The sequence below is a fragment of the Hoplias malabaricus genome, chromosome 5 (assembly GCF_029633855.1).
Source record: "Hoplias malabaricus isolate fHopMal1 chromosome 5, fHopMal1.hap1, whole genome shotgun sequence".
NCBI classification, from domain to species: Eukaryota; Metazoa; Chordata; class Actinopteri; order Characiformes; family Erythrinidae; genus Hoplias; species Hoplias malabaricus.
In genome coordinates this window covers 48,405,864-48,424,109 of record NC_089804.1, presented here as the reverse complement: position 1 = coordinate 48,424,109, position 18,246 = coordinate 48,405,864, and the positions used below count along the sequence as shown (strand labels likewise).

The 18,246-nt window shown below is 39.9% G+C and overlaps 1 protein-coding gene across 11 annotated transcripts in view; it reads right to left on the bottom strand.

Moving 5' to 3' along the window:
• The window catches only part of rap1gapa (RAP1 GTPase activating protein a), a 103,808-nt gene that overhangs the window by 49,050 nt on the left and 36,512 nt on the right, over window positions 1-18,246 (bottom strand). For 10 of the 11 annotated variants that reach the window (XM_066671581.1, XM_066671571.1, XM_066671577.1 and 7 more), the window contains one exon: window positions 616-706. In XM_066671581.1, coding sequence (XP_066527678.1) covers window positions 616-706 — 91 coding nt within the window. Of the gene's footprint in view, window positions 1-615; window positions 707-8,703; window positions 8,822-18,246 lie in introns of those variants that run through there. The other variant, XM_066671580.1, reaches the window with a different exon arrangement.

The following is an 18,246-nucleotide window of genomic DNA, read 5'->3' as shown; positions in this document are numbered from 1 at the left end:
TATGAACTCAACTTTAACGTCTACAGTTAATATAGAATATGGTTTAATTATGTTCCTTAAGTAAAAATTATGAATATGTAGGCTATGCTTGAGGGTACAACTACATTGACGTCAAAAAAAAAATACCACCACGGTGACAGGTTGAAAGTATAGTAGGACACTAATATTCCCTCATGAAATTTCAAACAGGTTGGTTCATTTGATATCCTAATATTTTACCTATAATACAGCTGTTGAGCTGTGTCTGGGCTCAGCAGTGTAGAAACTGCACTACGGTACTTTTGGAAGCGGGCAGGAAAATACATACTTCACCCCCCTTGCTTTTTAGTGTTGCTTTAAAGACCACAATAAACTGCAGCCTTTACTGAACTGCTCCATTGCATCTGTTTAATTGCCAAAGATTAAACTTTAACTTAATAGCGTGAGACTAAATCATCTGAATCATAAATAGGTCTAATATTTACACCCCTTCAATTGCTCAGCAGACAGCAGCACAAAAGGCAAAGGTGAGTTAAGAAAAGGCAAAAAAGCTCAGGGTTAGAGGCAGCCGTGTGTGAATTTGTGTGCATGACAGACAGAGAGAGAGAGAGACAGAGAGAGAGAGGGATGGAGTACCTTGAGGAAGGCAGGGGGAGTGTAGGGCAGTGGAGCCTGGAACAGTGAAGCCTCTAGAGTGCTAGAGATACGCTCTCCTCCATCCTGTTTCCTGCAAAGACAAACAGATACACACACAGGGTTCAGAGTTCAGCACTGCATCATTTCTCACACACACACACACACGCACGGCCATAAGGGCACATGAGAGAAGGCATTATCAATGTGGAGGTCTAGAGGCTGACATTTGTAGCATTCTGCACAGCTGGGTAGGGAGCACCTTCCTTCCATCTTTGTATTTTCCATTTCCTGGGTCTGCACAAAACTGAGCATATTCCATAAGCTTGAGGGTGGGGCAGGATTGGGAAGGGGCAATTTAATGAGCGGTGTAAGTCCACTGAAGGGGGGCAATGAGTAATTCAATTCCATTCCTGCCTTTTCGGACTTTTTGACAGGAGGCTATTATTAGATTTGCCATTATTCTGTGAGGAAAAACAGATTGTATTACATCGCAGGCTAAAACGTGATTGGGAGCAAAGTGAGCAAGCTGAGGTATGACATTCAATTCTCCCTGATAAAAACAGCCATGTCTCTATACTACACATCAAACCACCAAAATGCCCAAGGATTTGCACAAAGACATTATAAGGAGAATCAATTGAAAATACAGACATTCACTTGTACATATATTTTGTATATTCCCTGTAGAAAGGCACTGCCAATAATGGGACGCTCTGGAGCAGCAACACACAAGACTAAGGCCACTATTCCCCAATGTCAAGAGTGGACTTAAGGGGTAATTCCATTCCGTACTTTTGGAATGAGCTGGAGTAGTGTTTGTGATGCAGACCTAATCTTACGTCATCAGTACCAGACCCCAATACAGCCCGTGGTGGCATGCAACCAAATTATTATCAAAATCATAACCTACATTTCAAACAATATAGAAAACTAAATTAAATTAAATATGAAGGTTTGAACAGCTTAGTTCATATACTTAATATATATGATTATAATGTAACAACACTCTTAAAAATAAAGGTTCTACAAAAGATTCCTTGAGGAGAACCACTTTTGGTCCCATTTAAAAAAAATAATTGCTAATACATTTAAGTGAGAAAAGAACCTCATTAGTGATGGATTTTTAAACATTTAAAAAGTCTCATCACACTCAAACATCTCTTAAATACACATGGTTCTTTATGGAACCAAATGTCTTTTCTATGTCACCTCTTGAACAACCCTCTGTAGCATCTTTAAGAGTGAAGGGCTGCATTCACATGACTAGGCTGAAGTGACTCAAATCTGATTTTATTGCCTTAATGTGAAACGGAGTTGATTTATTATGGCTGCGTGAACACATGAAATCCCATCTTTTCAAATCAAATCTGAGTCACTTTCATATGCTGTACTAGACGCGATTTGGATGTGTATCTGATTCGTGGGCATGTGGCATGAATGTGAATGGTCAGATTGAATTTCATGTGTATGCATGGGCTTATTGCTGTGGAACTTAGCCAGCACTGGCAGCGGCACACAGACCGTCTCTCAAACGGCTCAATGCTTCCTATAGGTCACAGTTTGGGTGATGAAACCGCAGTTTCTGCTACAAAATAATGCAAACAGACAGGGGATAGCTGAATGTAAATAGATTTGTGTTGGACTTAGATTAGTTTTGATGTGTTATATGAGTTTGGGTGAAGGAGCTGTTATGGAATACTACAGCTTCAAAATGCTTTTAATGCTTCACTGCCCGGTAATAGGGAGAACAGAGCCTCTGTAGTTGCTACTCTGGACTCAGCACTGCAGAAGCTGCACTATGTATCTTTTTTCCGCTCCCTCTCCCTCCCCACTGATTTCAGTACAGTGCTGTGTGAATGAATTACACTACGGGGGGCATGCACACTGATTCAGGAACAGATTTGTTCACATTACAGACAGATACAAGTCACTTACCTTTATGAATGTGAACCATTAAATTGGCTAAATCTGGTCTGGTCTGGACCTAAACCCTGAATTCAATAAGGAGGGTTACAATGTGAATGTAGCCATGGAGTAAAGGGCTGTTGAGAACACTATGTTGTGGACAAAGCCATCAAATGCAAATTCATTCTTTCAGTGTGATCCCTGTCCATAAGCTTGTGACAAAATTCAAATCTTGGTAGGAGAGGTGATGTCATGCTCTATTTCGGAACATCAGGCTCACTAAAGGAGTGGTGGAGGAGGGAATTGCTGCTGCAGAAACTTCACAGAGCATGCTCCACTCGGCAGAACTGGCGTCTACCTCAGGAACGCTCATTAGGGGGAAGTCTCTGAGGAACAAGGCCTCGCTGTGGGCTGCGCTTCAGCAGCTCCTCTTTCTGTGTCTGCTCTATAAGATCTTTCAGTGCTCTGCTCCTCCCTGAAAACACCATTCATCATGGAGCAGACATCTGCTTTAAAGTGAAATGTGATTATTCTCAAGATATGCCCCTTTGGCTTTTACCCTCATGAATGCATTATCATAAATTGCAGTGGAAATGCCAGCCGGAGTGCAAGCAGGTTTCATTAACCTTCAAACTGCCTGGTAAGAAGACTTTCTGTACAACAATAATGTCTTTTCGTCCTCTGTGGCAGGAGACGTTAAATAAACATCTTGTGGAGAGGGTTATTGGGCTGGCGGATCGTTCTCTGCTGCAGTGACATTCTGACGTGATGGTGGTGTGTTGGCATGGTACAAGTGGATCAGACACAGCAGAGTTGCTAGGACTTATAAATAGTGTCCATTCACCATCCACAGTAGCTTATCTGTTGCTGCACTATTAGTATTAGTCATCTGTAGACTTTCATCAATGTCAAGGCACAGACAGGATGAAAGGCGGTTACAAAATTATAAGGGTTCTGATTACAATCTGTTAACGTAGAACAACAAAGTGCAGCTATATTTTCAACGGAGCTGTTAAAAAGGACAATAACCTAAGAAACCAGAAGGTAATTATAATGTTCTGGCTGATTTGTGCATCAGAACAAGTACAAATTCAGAGCATTTCAAAGTGCCATTGAACATACCTTGACTGTGGTAAAAAACAAAAACTGTTTCTATAAATACCACAGCAGAGCTTCTGAGAAGTTAAAATCGATTCAAGAGGCAAAACAGCATCGGACCTCGATCAATTCCACAAATCAAAGCAGGTCTGTAGAGAGGAGACACCAGTTCTTTATGTGTATAGTCTGTTTAGAAGTGTCTGTTACATTTTGGGGCTGATTTTTGGATTAAATTGGTGAGAAGCAAAGTGGTTGAAAACAGACCTCAAGTGAACCCCATCCAGGAGCCAAAACAAACCGTAAAACAAAAGCCCTCCAGGCTGCCTCTATTCTTGGCGAGCACACCAGCAGTACTGGGAGTTCTCCCCATGTACAATCTGAGAGTCTTAATCACAGAGCTCTGCCTGCCAAATGGACCATCCTCATTTATTAAGCACGGATCTTCTCCAACTTCACTAATGGTAACAGCAGCATGCAGGTACACTGGTGTATCTGCAGATGAACCACCAAAACAAACTAAAGTAAAAGCATTGGAGGGCTTTATACACATTCAGAAAAGCCATCAGTGGTGGTAGCCTCTAGGGCACATATTAGACACCTTTATTTAGGGAACATAACTGTAACATATTATATATTAATTGTAGATTTTAAAGTTTTGCTGATTTCATATGCCCCACTTCATCTCTGGGACTTGTATTTTTTATACAGTTCTATAATGAACATTCTGGGGATTCTGTAATGCACCTGTAGGGAACAAAAATGCACTTTTCAAACCACTGTTGTACCTTTAAATGTATGTTTACACTGTTTGTACCTTTAGCGACAATAATGTACCTGTACAGTACCTTTTTTTCCTAATAGTCCGACTACCCCATGTCAGTAATAATAATAATAATAATAATACATTTTATTTCAAGCACTTTTCTATACACCCACTGACACTTAAAATACAACAACAAAAATTAATTAATTAAAAATAAATAAAACTATATAATTAGTGCGTGGAAGAGTAAGAAGATCAGAGTCTGCAGAACAGACCCGAAGAGGCTTATAGGTGCGAAGTCAATCAGAAATATAAGGAGCCAGTCAATTTACAGCCTTGTGTGTACTGAGCATGATGAAAGTTAGGCTTCTTAAACATGAATGTTTTTGGAGCCTTATATAACCATCAAAACTCTGGAACATTCCATGTCATGGGCTCCTTTCAGTCACTGTGCCACAAAAAACACACATGGGATGGTGCTTTCACTATAACAGCCAAACATTAGTGTTCCCCTCCTGCTCATCAGCTTACGGTCAACATTCCCATTAGGCTCCTGAGAGAGCAGAGAGCATTCAAAACCTGTCCTCCGTCTCAATCTGCTTCCCTACAACCTCATAATGCCATGCTGTGGGATTGAGAAAGGTGTCACTGTATCACACAGTCCAAAGGCAATGTAATTACTGAACAATGACATCAGCTGCTCTGCTCCCTGTTGGTTAGAGTCTGGCTTCCTCTACGCTTTACTCCTCTCAAAAATGCCTTCCAGGATTCACTATTATCGTCAGATTTATCTAGACTGAAATCTCATTATTTTTCTACTGCAGTGGAACATCTCACATACAAATGAGGGTTTTGTCAAGGTGCTGAATGCATGATGCTTTCTTGTGAATCTTTCACACAGTGTAGTGTGTGCGCTGTCATATGAAGCTGATCGAGACGAAAGCAGACATTGACACACTGTTGTGTTGTATTCCAGGTTCATTACTGCTCACCCTGACATACTGGACATCAAGCCAAAATGTAAATATGTCAAAAGGATAAAGTTATGACTGACTGAGTCAATTTTAAGATATGAATCTAGTGGCAATAACCAGGAAAATGTCTTCTCTGGACACTGTTGTACTACAGTAAGCTGGTGGGGTTTATGTGTGTCTTGTTTTACCTGTCTAAGGAAACTAAAAGTGGTTATATGTGTTAATCCTGAGTATTAAAAATGTGTGATAAATCCCAAACTCAGCCTGCTTTAAAACCTGAAGCTGTTCTATAAATACCAACTAGCATCAGAAATTCATCGATTGCACATATCAAAGCTGGTCTGCAGAGACAGGTTCATGAGGGGTTCAGGAGACAGTTCAGTAAGTTCTATGTCTGGCCTGTTCAGATGTCTTTGGTCCATTTGTGTTCATACTTCAAAGGAATCATGCCAGAGTTCGTAGACTACACAAATACTAGACTTCACAGAAACAACTGAGCTAAACCTGGCTAAGAGCAAAGATTTAGGTGCCATGGTTCAGGACCGGCACAAACATGCGAACCATCTCAGGGGTCTAGTGAGGATCCCAGGTGACAATTTACACGCTTTATTCAAGCTTTCTTACATGCTGTATTGCTTATTTGTTTGAATTTGAAACGACCAGTTGCTGTTCCGACTCCTTCAAAATTTCAGTAGCATTGGACCAATAGAAAAAGAGGAATCACATTTAGCTGCTTAATAAATAAACACCCTTTTGACTTAAATTTTAGCCTCATTGGTCCATGGAATTGGGCATACACGCATTAAAAAAACATTTAAAATACTTCAACAACACGGGTATTAAAGTGGGACAAAAAATAAAATCTCGTTTAGAATATTTAGAAAACAGCTGAACATTAATCGTAATTGCTCTAAATGAAAAGGGAGCGCCTAACTGTTAAAGGCAGAACAATGAAATGAGCAGACCTTTCATGCACTCAGTCTACTTTTCACAGCCATCAAGTTGGCATCAACACTGAATACTGATGACTAGATTAAATGATCTTCACATCAACATTTCAACATTTTGCATAATTCAGTGCTGGGGACGTAAACAAAGTCATTCAAGTGGTTTAATGTGAAATGAGGCATTTTATGAGAAGCTTATTGACTGATTCATATTTCTTTATAATTATGGGGATATGGACCAGGAGGTATAACATCTATAATGTTAATTAAGTTTGTTTACATATTGTATATAATGTATTTTTTTTTTTTTACACTTAAATCATCATTGAACATTTTAAGATCATTACGTTTGCCTTATAACACATTTCTCTGCCAATAATACATGTTTTCGACCAAAACGTTATTGCAAAACAAGCTTCAGGCCTCAGGCAGGGTATTCCTAACAAATTCAAGTCCTCTGTGATCAATTACAGTTCACATCAAACCACTCTGAATGACTCTGTTTATATCCGGACCATTTTCTGATGCGGAAATTTGCAAAAATGGGTGGAAATCTGTTGTAACCTGTGTTTTACAGGGTCACGGTTTGCTTATGTACACTTATACAGACGGATGCACTGCAAAAAGAGACAAAGATGCAGCAGCTTGTTGAATTCAATCTGCTTCTCCTTTTTCGTTTAAATGGATTCAGAGGGCATGGTAGTGAGCAATTTACTTCTCCTGGAGACAGCAAGAGAGCATTGTGTGTCTGGCTATGATGGTTGTATAATCAAATGTCTTCAGAATATCTATAGACATCTACCCCTAAAATGGCAGCTTTCCAGAGAAGACAGAACCCTTCTTCATTTCTAATGTGAGGGAATGTACACAGACTTCATTTGAAGCCAGTTTGGAGATTATCTACTCGTCCATATAAAATATATATGGTCTCTATCCCTCTGTCCTTTTACTTCCTTTCTCTTAACCCCCCCACCCCGAGTGAAAAGCCTCCTCTCCTGGAGGAAAGTTGAGCTGAGAGTAATGAGATATTAAAAGCTCTTCGCAGTGGTATGAGAAATCAGAGGAGATGGAGTGAGTCACATTTGGAACGTTCTACATCATTCGCTTCTTTTTCATCTTCACTTCTTCCAAACAGCGTTTTTATTTAGCCTCCGCCAAACGTTCTGCATCTCCCTCTGTGCCACACGTGGTAAAACTGTCTGTCTGCACTTGATGCAGGTGGATATGCAGGAAAGGATTTAAAAGTCAGTTACAGCTCAGAAGCATGTGAAATGGCAGCTCTGGAAATGAGAAGCCTTTAGCAGCTCAGAGCAATGAGAAAGTCCTGAACAACACACAACTCAGGTTGTGTCCAAAGTAAACGGCCAGATATCACTCTAGGTCTTAATTACAAGCAACGAGGCATGAACGGGAAGCTTGTTATTGCTTATATCCCAGCCCCACTCTGTCCCACCGGAGACAGAGCTGCTCCTAGCTGCTCTGCTTTGGAAAATTCTCAAGCTTTCTTCTATATAGGGACATATATACCTACATGTGTGAGCAGCATCAATGAAGATTTCATAACAAAACAGCACAGCATGGAAATCAACTGAGTCGTCCGGGGTCACCGAGCACAACACAGAATAGTGCCCTCATTTGGTCACACACCAGGTGCCAGATTGTGTGTTTGTGGTCATGCTAGTGGAATAAATCTCCTCCCTCGGAATCCATCACTAAAACATAATGAAGCGGAATAACAACTGTATTTACGACAAGTGAGTGTTCATGTGCCGCCCACAGAGTACAGCTGAGAAGATCATTCAACTACAGTGGAAACGGGGAAACAAAGGAGGATGTTATAACTTGATTTATAAATTGCGGGTTAGCGTTAGTTCATGGCCAAAATAAAAATCAGTACTTTATACGTTAAGTAGATGAAACAAGAGTTCATCCTCATGGGATCCCTGTATATCAATGTAGCATTTTGGAATTTTGAACCATTTTTGATTTATGTTGTGGTTGGCCTACAGAAATCTCCATATATTTTGGGGAACCAAATTCACATGCAGTAAAGGTAAATATGTTTGCCTTGTCTTGAAAGCTTCAGGATTTGTTTTGAGAGTATACTCTCACAGTTCTGATGCAGAGCCTGACTCTACTCTGTTTGTCTAATTTTATCTCTGTTTGTCTAGTATTACTGAATCAAGTCAACATAACAATACAGTGATTTATTTATTTTTATATGAGAGTACGCTTGGCATCACCTTTACAATAGCTTTATTTTTTGTTACAGAATCTGCCTGGTACACTGGCTGTTTAAAAATAAATAGAACACAGACAAAACCAGAGCCAATTTAATCTTCTATCATCACAGTCAATCCATCTGTGAAAGTCCATAAAAGCCCAATGTGAAGTTACTCACCGTCCAGCTGTAGGAGCCGTGTGTTCCTCAGCTAAAGCAGTGCAAGCTCTCAGCTCTCCTCTCTCATCACTACTGCTTTCAACTCTGCCACACACCTGCTAGCTGTTCCACACTCATCCTCCAGTCACTACTTACCCCCTCTCCCAGCCCCTCCTCCAGCCCCCCTCCCTCGTTCTCTCTCCTCGTGACAGCTCGCCCCTCCTCCTCCTCCCTGAACGCCACAAGAGACCGAGGGCTGCCCATCCGAGCCGTTTGAAGGAGCCGTATTTTGCATTCATTACGTGCCGCCTTAATTAAACACGTCTCCCTATCAGGGACGGTTGCTCAGGCAACCAAAAATCACTCCTGAAAACGAAGCCCCCACCGTTTTTTTTTTTTTTTTTTTTTTTTTTATAAAAAGCTACAAATCTCCAAACACCTCTTCTTATTCAGAGTGTTTCATCGTTCACTCATACGGCTCCCACAGCACTCTACAGTGGATTACACTCTATACAGTAATGCCATAGCAATACATTATATCTCTCTGTAGGTTTAAGGATATGCCAAATATAGAAGAATGGGAAAGCATAATATCTTGAACTGAAGAAACCGTTGGTTTGGAGTAGTCTATTAGACACTTTATTTATTCACAATTTGTCATTCATGTTTTGTATTTGTAAAGAACGCAGATACATAGTTAAGAATATACAGCAGCAGATATACACCAACATCCTTTTCTGAATTGCCTGCTGATTTCTTTTTGGCAGTGTAACAACTTACTGTCACTGTCCAAGGAAAAACAAATCTCCATTTTTAATTTACTATAACATTTGAACACAGCAGCTACACAGCCTGATGAGCTCCAAAAATTACTTGGATTAAAATCATCCAATGAAAGAAAGAAGGTTTTCTTGTTTTGGAGATTGGTTATTTTTTGGACAGCAACAACATTTTGGAATATGATTTTTATGTTGCAAAGATTCAGATTAATTTTGATATCAGAGAACAACTGCTCAGGAAAATCTGCCAAATATTAATTGACAGATATTATTTTTGTTTTCATTATGCTTGCGAATTTGTAACTCCTGATCAATGTCTGATCTGTTTTTAAGAAGACAGCATTGCTGCCAATAGAATTGATATGATTCTTGGTCAGTGCCACACTAAGGGAAGCACTTCAGTTTATTTCCTTTCAGAAGGAGCACCGTGACTCAGAATTGTTTTACTTAATGGATGTAAAACACCAAGAGAGCACATTAAGCTCATGTGTGTGAACTAGCAGCTATCAATTTCTTCAGATAACTTAGTGCAGAGTTGTTTGTTCATGCTCCAAAAATACATTCCCAAAATGGTAGCTTTAAAATTCAAGAATGTCTGTGCCCTCTAATAAAAGTTAATGTAAAGACATTATATTTCAAGCAGTCTGGAGCGATTCTGTTCTCTGTTTTCACACACAGTGTATGGACTCAAATAATAATAGAGACGTCGTTTTCTGTGCACAGAGATGAGTCTACCATCCTTATATTCATTCAGACTGTTTAGGAACAAATGAAAGGCTATGGCCAACCAGCTATTCAAAGTGTTTTTGCCTTGCAAATTGTGCCTTGCCCCTGAAGCACACACCAACAAGAAGAATGGAAAAATAACCATGTAAATTCTGTTGGCTTTTTCAAGGCAAACAAAGCCAGAGCAATGAACAAGGAGTTAGAGCTATATACAGCACATTCACTAAGATAACACAGGATTACTAGACAATCTTCAGTGCAATCGCTAAAAACTAATCTCCTGTGTCTGTAAAGCCGCTGACGGATGTCCCACATTCATCTTTACCCTCACTCTGAAGTTGCAGCTGAAGACTATGGCTGTAACAAAAGTATAAACACTGATACACAGATAAACACTTTAGAAGGTATTTTTGTGAATGGGTTTTCAAGCTGAAGGTTAACGGTGGAGGTCAATTTTTATGGAAAATAATTAATTCATTCATTCTTTATCTATAAGCGCTTATCCAGTTCAGGGTTGAGGTGGGTCCAGAGTCTCTCCGGAATCACTGGGTGCAAGGCAGGAACACACCCTAGGGAGGGCGCCAGACCTTCACAGGGTGACACAAACACACACATTCAATCCTTTGGACACATTTGAGTCACCAATCCACCTACCAACGCGAGTTTTTGGACTGTGGGAGGAAACCGGAGCACCCGGGGGAAACCCACGCAGACAAGGGGAGAACACGGCGAGATGAAAAGAATCATATAGGGTTTCATTAATGACCAGAGGGGTACACTAACATGTGCAGCTCACATGAGACAATGAAAAGCCATGTTGAAAATAGGTTTAATACAGAATATCTGAAGTTCAGGAAGTGTCAGTGTAATGGGCATTTCAGATCCAGAACAATAATCACTGTAGAAAATAACTGCTCTTTGAACTTTTAATTCCCACACAAGTCTATTCCAAATTTGCAGAGACAGAACAAAAAACACCTTCTGTCTGACCAAATATAGTTCAGAGAACTCAGCTCAGTTAGGAAAGCTTCTGTTCCTTTTTTTTAAAAAAAGTGCCTAGTCAGTAAGATTTTAAACTTTGAATATGTTCACACGCTTCACTTTTGACAGATGCCAAAACAGGCCTCGCACAACTTTTGTAGAGTGCAGTGCTTTCTCAGTGATGTCATCCTCAATAACTTTTCAGAATTTGAATCATTTCAATTTACCAGGTATTTTGCATATTCAAGGAATTTGCCTTAGTGTACTCATACGACCTGTAACATACTGAACTAACAAGACAGGAACATGAAAAGAGAGTGAACATAGAGCAGGTAAGAGAGTTCCAGATCAAAGTACCCATAAGAGATTAGTAAATGTATAATGTATTTCAGAGTAAAAACAGCATAAAATGAATGATTATTAACCGTGTATTACAGTGTAAAATGTACAAATGTGTAAAGAATAAATTGGGAAGTAGTGGAGATTATAGGCAGTGTATACTGTAGTGTCTGAACGACAAACCTGACCATTCAAATGGGACAGAACGGGTTTTGAAGTCCAGTGAAAATGTGTCATTTCATTTTGAGTGTCATCTTTCTCACCAGCCAGAAGGATAGAGGGACACAGACTGAAAGTGTCGGATGTATTAACAGTTTTGATGCCAACAGAAACTTGTTGCGAAGGAGGCTGAAGTGCCTCAGACAAGTTCAGTAACAAAGTACACAAGACCCAAAAACTATGGGTAGGTGGAGGTTTTATTCTCACAGAAAATGCAGCTGCTTACATTTTCAGAGTACAAAGATGTGGTCACAAAAGCAGACTAACTGTAATGTTATGAGTACTGTAACTTCAGGCAGACATGTACCAGTGGCAAAAAGTCATCAATACCTTGGTGCTCTTTCTTTACAAAAGCCCAAAAACCTCATTTGAATATTGTGGTGTTAAAACAACTGTGGTTTCTCAGAGATAACAGCCAGAGAAAATGGAAGCCCCTGTTGGTCATGTGTTAATTGTAAATTGAGTATGTGTTAATTTGCATGGAGAAAACTCAACACACAGGGTACCCCCATAATAACATTTGGTAATTGGTTTACTAGCTTCTAAAACATTGAAGATGCTCCTTGTTAATGCTGCCTCATGTTTTCCGGCTACATAGATCACAGTGATGAGTGTTGAAGTGAGTAATTAGATTACCCAAATAGCTTTTTGATATTTTCCTTTGTCTTTGAAAATCCGAGTGTTAGTTTAAGTTCAAAGAGTTTATTGTCATTTGCACAGTAAGGAACAGGTTCCATGTACAATGAAATTCTTTCTTTTGCTTCTCACCAAGAATGCCAAATGGAAGAGAAAATACAACGAATAACTAGATACAGCATATGGGAATTTAAAATGTTAACTTTTTTTTTTTTCAAAATTAATAATATCACCAAATTTGGTAACAACTTCCCTCCATAATTCACTCTTTTTACAGAGCCTAGTGACGTTAGCAGATGTAAACCAAGCGTTGATTTCAGAGGGTGGAATAAGTTTTACTTATGAGTAAATATATATTAAATTCTCTCTCTCCCCCCCCATGTCTGAGCCATGAACTGTGCTGTAGCATTATTTTTCTAAAGTAAAGCTTCTGTGTCCAAAGCTAGCTCTCCTTGAAACTTTAAGAGACCTCCCTGCAAATTAAGAGATTCTAATTCAGATATCATCAAGATGTTATAACAAAGTAACACACCACACATTTATCTCCCTCCCAAACAAATGTAGAACTATAACATACATTATATCTTTATTGTTGTGATTACAGTTTTTAAACAGTAGACACTTCTAATGTAAATAAATATAATTCCATTGTGTTGATCGTAAACTCAGCCCTTTATTTGACGTACAAGGGAAACATCTACGACTGTGGGGATACGTCTCCCGAATTTAGAGAATATTCTATCTTAAGTGATCCGAAACAGCTAAAATACATCTATATTACCCAACTATGGAGCGGGAATAGAGCAATATCCTCATTTCAGTTTGTGCTATTCAACGTTTGGAGTTTTCCCCATTGTCTAAAAAAACTCCAGATGCCTGTGCCATGAGTAGAGAGAGAGAGAGAGAGAGAGACTAAAATACGAACGTGACAGTTATTTTTTTTACTCATATATAGACACTGGGCTTCCTAAACACATTAGATCAGTTTCGAGCATGCAAATAGACCGGAGAGCAGCAAATGGTGAAACGTCGGCTGAATTGCGAAAAAGTGTTTTCTGATTACAATCTTGAAATTTTGCCTTTAAATAACTATTATTAAAAGTTTACGTATTAAGAAAGGTAAATGGGATTACTCACGATAAATTACAGCAAATAGTGTGATTATTAATATTATTATTTTTTAATTAAATAGACAGCACTAGATTACATGTATTTTCAACACATTATTACGTGTTATCCAAATGTCTTTACATTTTACATATATTTGTGAATGATACGGACAAATGTATATAGTGCACATCTCCAAAGAAAAGAAAGACCTCAGCTTTATGGAGACACCAATAATGGAATGACAGCCCAAAACGTACAGGCTTTTCTTCCTTTCTTTAACTGGGCTTTGGCTGGAATGGCCATCGTTCAGTGTGATATTATTTCCTCTAATGATATGACAGTGCAGGAATTGCTGAGGTCCCCCCCCACCCACAGAGGGCTTCTGCACAGATCCAGGTGCAATACTGAATTCAAATTATACATCCAACCGGCTGTGAATACATGAATAATAATGTGACACGTCAAACTTAAGCACAGCACCGACGGAGCAGGAGGGACGGCTAATCTGAGAGTAGTTCAGTGATTAGGTTCTTTCTTCTGTCTGTTAAAGCACACGGTCCTTAGACACACAAATTTAACAGCCCCCTAGTGGGCACGGAAATTCCACCTGACTTCAGAGCACACTCTCTTCTCTTTCCATCATCTCCTCTATCTCCTACTCCTTGGGTCCGTGTCCTGTAGTCCCAAACAGGGCATTAGACAGTCCAGACTAATCCTCTGAGCCACACACTGAGTCATGCCTAAAACACTGAGCCGATGGATCCAGACCAAAATGATCCCACTGACCTCTTCCCCTGTGGGGACTGAGCCACACACACTGCCAAGAAATGACAAACCCCAGCAGTTTAACCTTACACAGGTCTGATGATACGTCTCACTGACAGCAAAGAAGTAGGACTACCCCATTCTACACTGTCAGAAAAATTGTCTTTGTGGTGGTACCCCTAAGGGTATATTTTCAGTACTGTTAGTTAGGGATGAAAATTGTACCATATTCTATATTAAGTGTTGATTTCATACGAGTGTCGCAATCACACAGCTCCAGGGACCTGGAGGTGGTGGGTTCAAGTCCCGCTTCAGCTGACTGTTAGGAGTTTGGTGTGTTCACACCTACGGACACTTTTGAGTCACCAATCCACCTATCAACGCTAAGCTCCAAGAGCATACTGAAGGATCTATTGGTTGTCAAAGATTCCCAACAACAATGTACCATATCATTGTCAGCCAAGTAAGTTTAAAAAAAAAACAAAAAAAAACAAAAAAAAAACGAAACACTAAGAAAAATGTGTGTGTCTTTGGAGGATGAATGATATGGACTCTGAAGCCTTGTTTAATATCAGTATAAAATGCCATGTATAAACAAAAAAACATGGCCAGCTTTTACTATGACAATAAATATACATCTATAAATAAACTTTTACACAATGTAATGCATAACTTTTATTTCTGAATTTATGAAACCGGAATAAATGTACATATTTGGCAAATATTTAATTTTATTTTTTTTTCACCCCATTATGTCAAGTTTAATGTATAAATAGAAACTCTCTGCTAAAATTAGCAGAAAAATCCCATAAAAGTTTCATGTAGTGGACGTGTTAACATATTTTCACCTTAAAACCGTCATAAAATCTCTGTAAAGTTCTGAGCAGACAATAAAACAAATATGGCGTGGATATAATATAAAAAAAATATATAACACCTGCTCATTTAGATCCAGCTAAGGAAATGAACAGCCAGCATATTCCACTTTCCTTTTCTGTTTGAAGCAAAGTGCAACTCATTATCAGCTGTGGACTAATGAGCAAGAGCCAGAGCTGGTCTCCAGCAGAGAAAACCTCCTGTGAGATCCAGACCAAACCAACACTTACTGCCCGGCAGGAGTTGGAGCTCATCCACCTCTCACGCTGAACTGACCGCCCACTCTCAAAGAGAGAGAGAACCCAGATGACCCACCCCAGAGTGGGGAGAGAGAGAGAGAGAAGGAGAGAGACAGAGACAGATGGACAGGGATAGTGTATTACAAGTCCCTGGTCAGATTGGGTTGCCTATGAGCTGAAAAATGCGCTGCTGGACGCCGCTCTCCACAGGGATCGCTCAGAGCTCTCAGCAGGCGTGTCAGAAGTGATTGACACCTCTGTAAACCAATAGCAGGGACTGAGACAAAGACAAAGAGAGGCGACGTTCCGAGACCTTTCACACTCTGGGCCTGGGATAGGGAAGGAGCACTTGGGAACAGGAAAAGCGTAGTAAAGAGGTGCACAGTATAGGAGTGTCTATGGCTGAAAGAGTGCTATAAAACACCATCCAGGCCAAAATATTTTAGAAAAAATTTTTAATTTACTTGTTTTCTCACAAAACAACCAAGTTGTTCTCACAAAACAAAACAAGTTACAGTATTCTAACACGATCTTTCCACAGCATGGTACATACTCTGCTTGACTTAGCTGTACTCGGTGTGCGGAAACACACGCCGATACGGGAGAACACACCAATCTCTTCACAGACAATCACCAGGAGGAAACACACACGGACATGTGGACAACACATCAAACTTTGAGAGGGGGCCCAAACCCACAACCCAAGGACCTTATAGCAGTGTGGCAGCGACACTACCTGTTGCACCACCACGCCACCTTCTCCGCAAATTAGCCATTTTTAAACTCTCCAGGCTAAAGTAAAGATTACATTTATTATTTTTTTTAACTCACAAAGGCAGCCTGTAAAATTACAGTGTAGCCTTTTAAAGACATACAAACATTTTTTGGATTGGTGGTTGATAAAAGAATCCAGCAAGAACTGCACGGTGTAACGAACAACAAATTATACTTATTCAGTCTTTTGTGTCTGACTAAGTTAGGTACAAGGCACAAAGAGATCATTTGTGTGCATTTAAGAGAGCCACAGGCAGGGGACCCTGTGGGAGCTCACTGATTTGTGATGTCACACTCTGAAAATAGGTGGGGAAAAACACAAACCCAGCATCCCATTGCAGTTCTGAGTTTAGCGTAGAGTTCGGCTAAAAGAGAGAGGAAGAAAGCTGAAAAAAGATAAAGTAGTCTGAAGACACTTCACTGGACTGACAGATAAGGCTTTACCCTTTAAATGTGTGTGATTTGAGCCTCAGTTTGTTGGAACAGTCTGTGATGTGGTCTTTATCCTGCTCACTTAGCTGGCCAGCTAAGCTACTAAGTCTTATTTGGCTTATTTTCAAACTGTTCCTGCACCTGAATTCACTCTGACACATTTTCATTGTCAACACGTGCATCAGTGTGTGCTGTCAGGCTGGCCCAAGCTAAACTGAGCAGCAAAGCTCAGCACAAACACTCCACATTATGAAGGTAAAATTGGATACAGCCCATAGCTAGTACCAGGCACTAAAAATCAAGTAGAGTTGAGTAGAGTAGGTACTTTGCAGTGGAAAAGTGCCATTAGTGTAAAGGTCTCAGTGGGATTTGAGTCAGATTTGGAATCACCTAAAAATGTAGCTAGAATTAGATTCATTTATATTCTACATTTTTGCAAATCAGATTTTGGAAGACTAGCTCTGCTCAAATGACATATGCCCAAAAATCAGATTTGAGATGCCTTATTTTTATGAGTGCACATCCTTCTGAACTCCTTTCCAGTGTTTCTTCACCAGAATCAGCCCATTCTCCCATGAAGGATGCTTTTTCCAATCAATAACACCAGGAGACTGTAATCTGCTCATGTTTGTGGAGCTGCGAAACTTCGGCTGTTTTGGGCCTGGAGGTGTTCTGATAGAATAAACCCAAATGGGTGATCTGAGATGAGACTGATATTGACCATTATCAGAAGCAGTGGCTTACAGCAAGAGGACAGTTAAGGCTTGACTGATTGCTTTGCTGTGTGTGGAAGGCGTCTGTGCTGGTTCACTGGCTGTGTTTCCCCAGGCCCTCATCACTGCATATCACTTTGGAGCTTGCAATTTGTTATTCTTCACACATCACAACTTTATAGCCTTTATAGTTATCTTGGCACTGGCACATGTCCACTGAGACTGAAGCCTTGGTTTATAGAACATGAAACCACTATGGAAACACACACACACACACACACACAAAAAGACAGGCATGAACAGAGACGCATCTCTCTCGTCCATCACTGGCTGTACAGCAGAGCTGAGCTCGAGGGCACAAATGATAGATGTTGTACATTAGACTCAGGGAGCATCATTTAAAGCCCTATGTCCTCTGCCATGAGCACTGGAGGACCGTCTGCACTCACTGCCTGAACGCTAAAATCCACCTTGAGCTTTAGTGCACTCAGGACAACACAAAAGAACACAAGGCTTTGGGAAGAAAGCAACCGGTCAACATTCAACGGCAGCAAAAGTTGCCTGAGTGGATTTCTATACACTTTAAAGCAGAAATGGCTTTTCACAGTAGAAATAACTTGCTATTTCTGCCAAATTTGAGTAAATTCTCTCAGTTGAACCACAATTATTTTTTCTATAATAAAAGTTATTAGAAGATATTTGTTCCTGTTTTTCAAAACGGGAAACAAACTGTATTTTTTCCCCAAAAGTGAGCAATATATTCAGTAATTCAGAAAATTACAGCAGTTGTGTTTCTCATTTCATCTTTGCATGTCCATCTTTGTGGAGAGGAGTTTACTAATTTGACAGTAACATGTTATTACCCATCCACTTCCACCCCTCGTTGCTCACTAGCTGCTCAATACAGTGTGATGTCACACAGAAATCCGACAGTGACCCAACTAGCCTGAAAACAGATGATAATTATTTATTTGA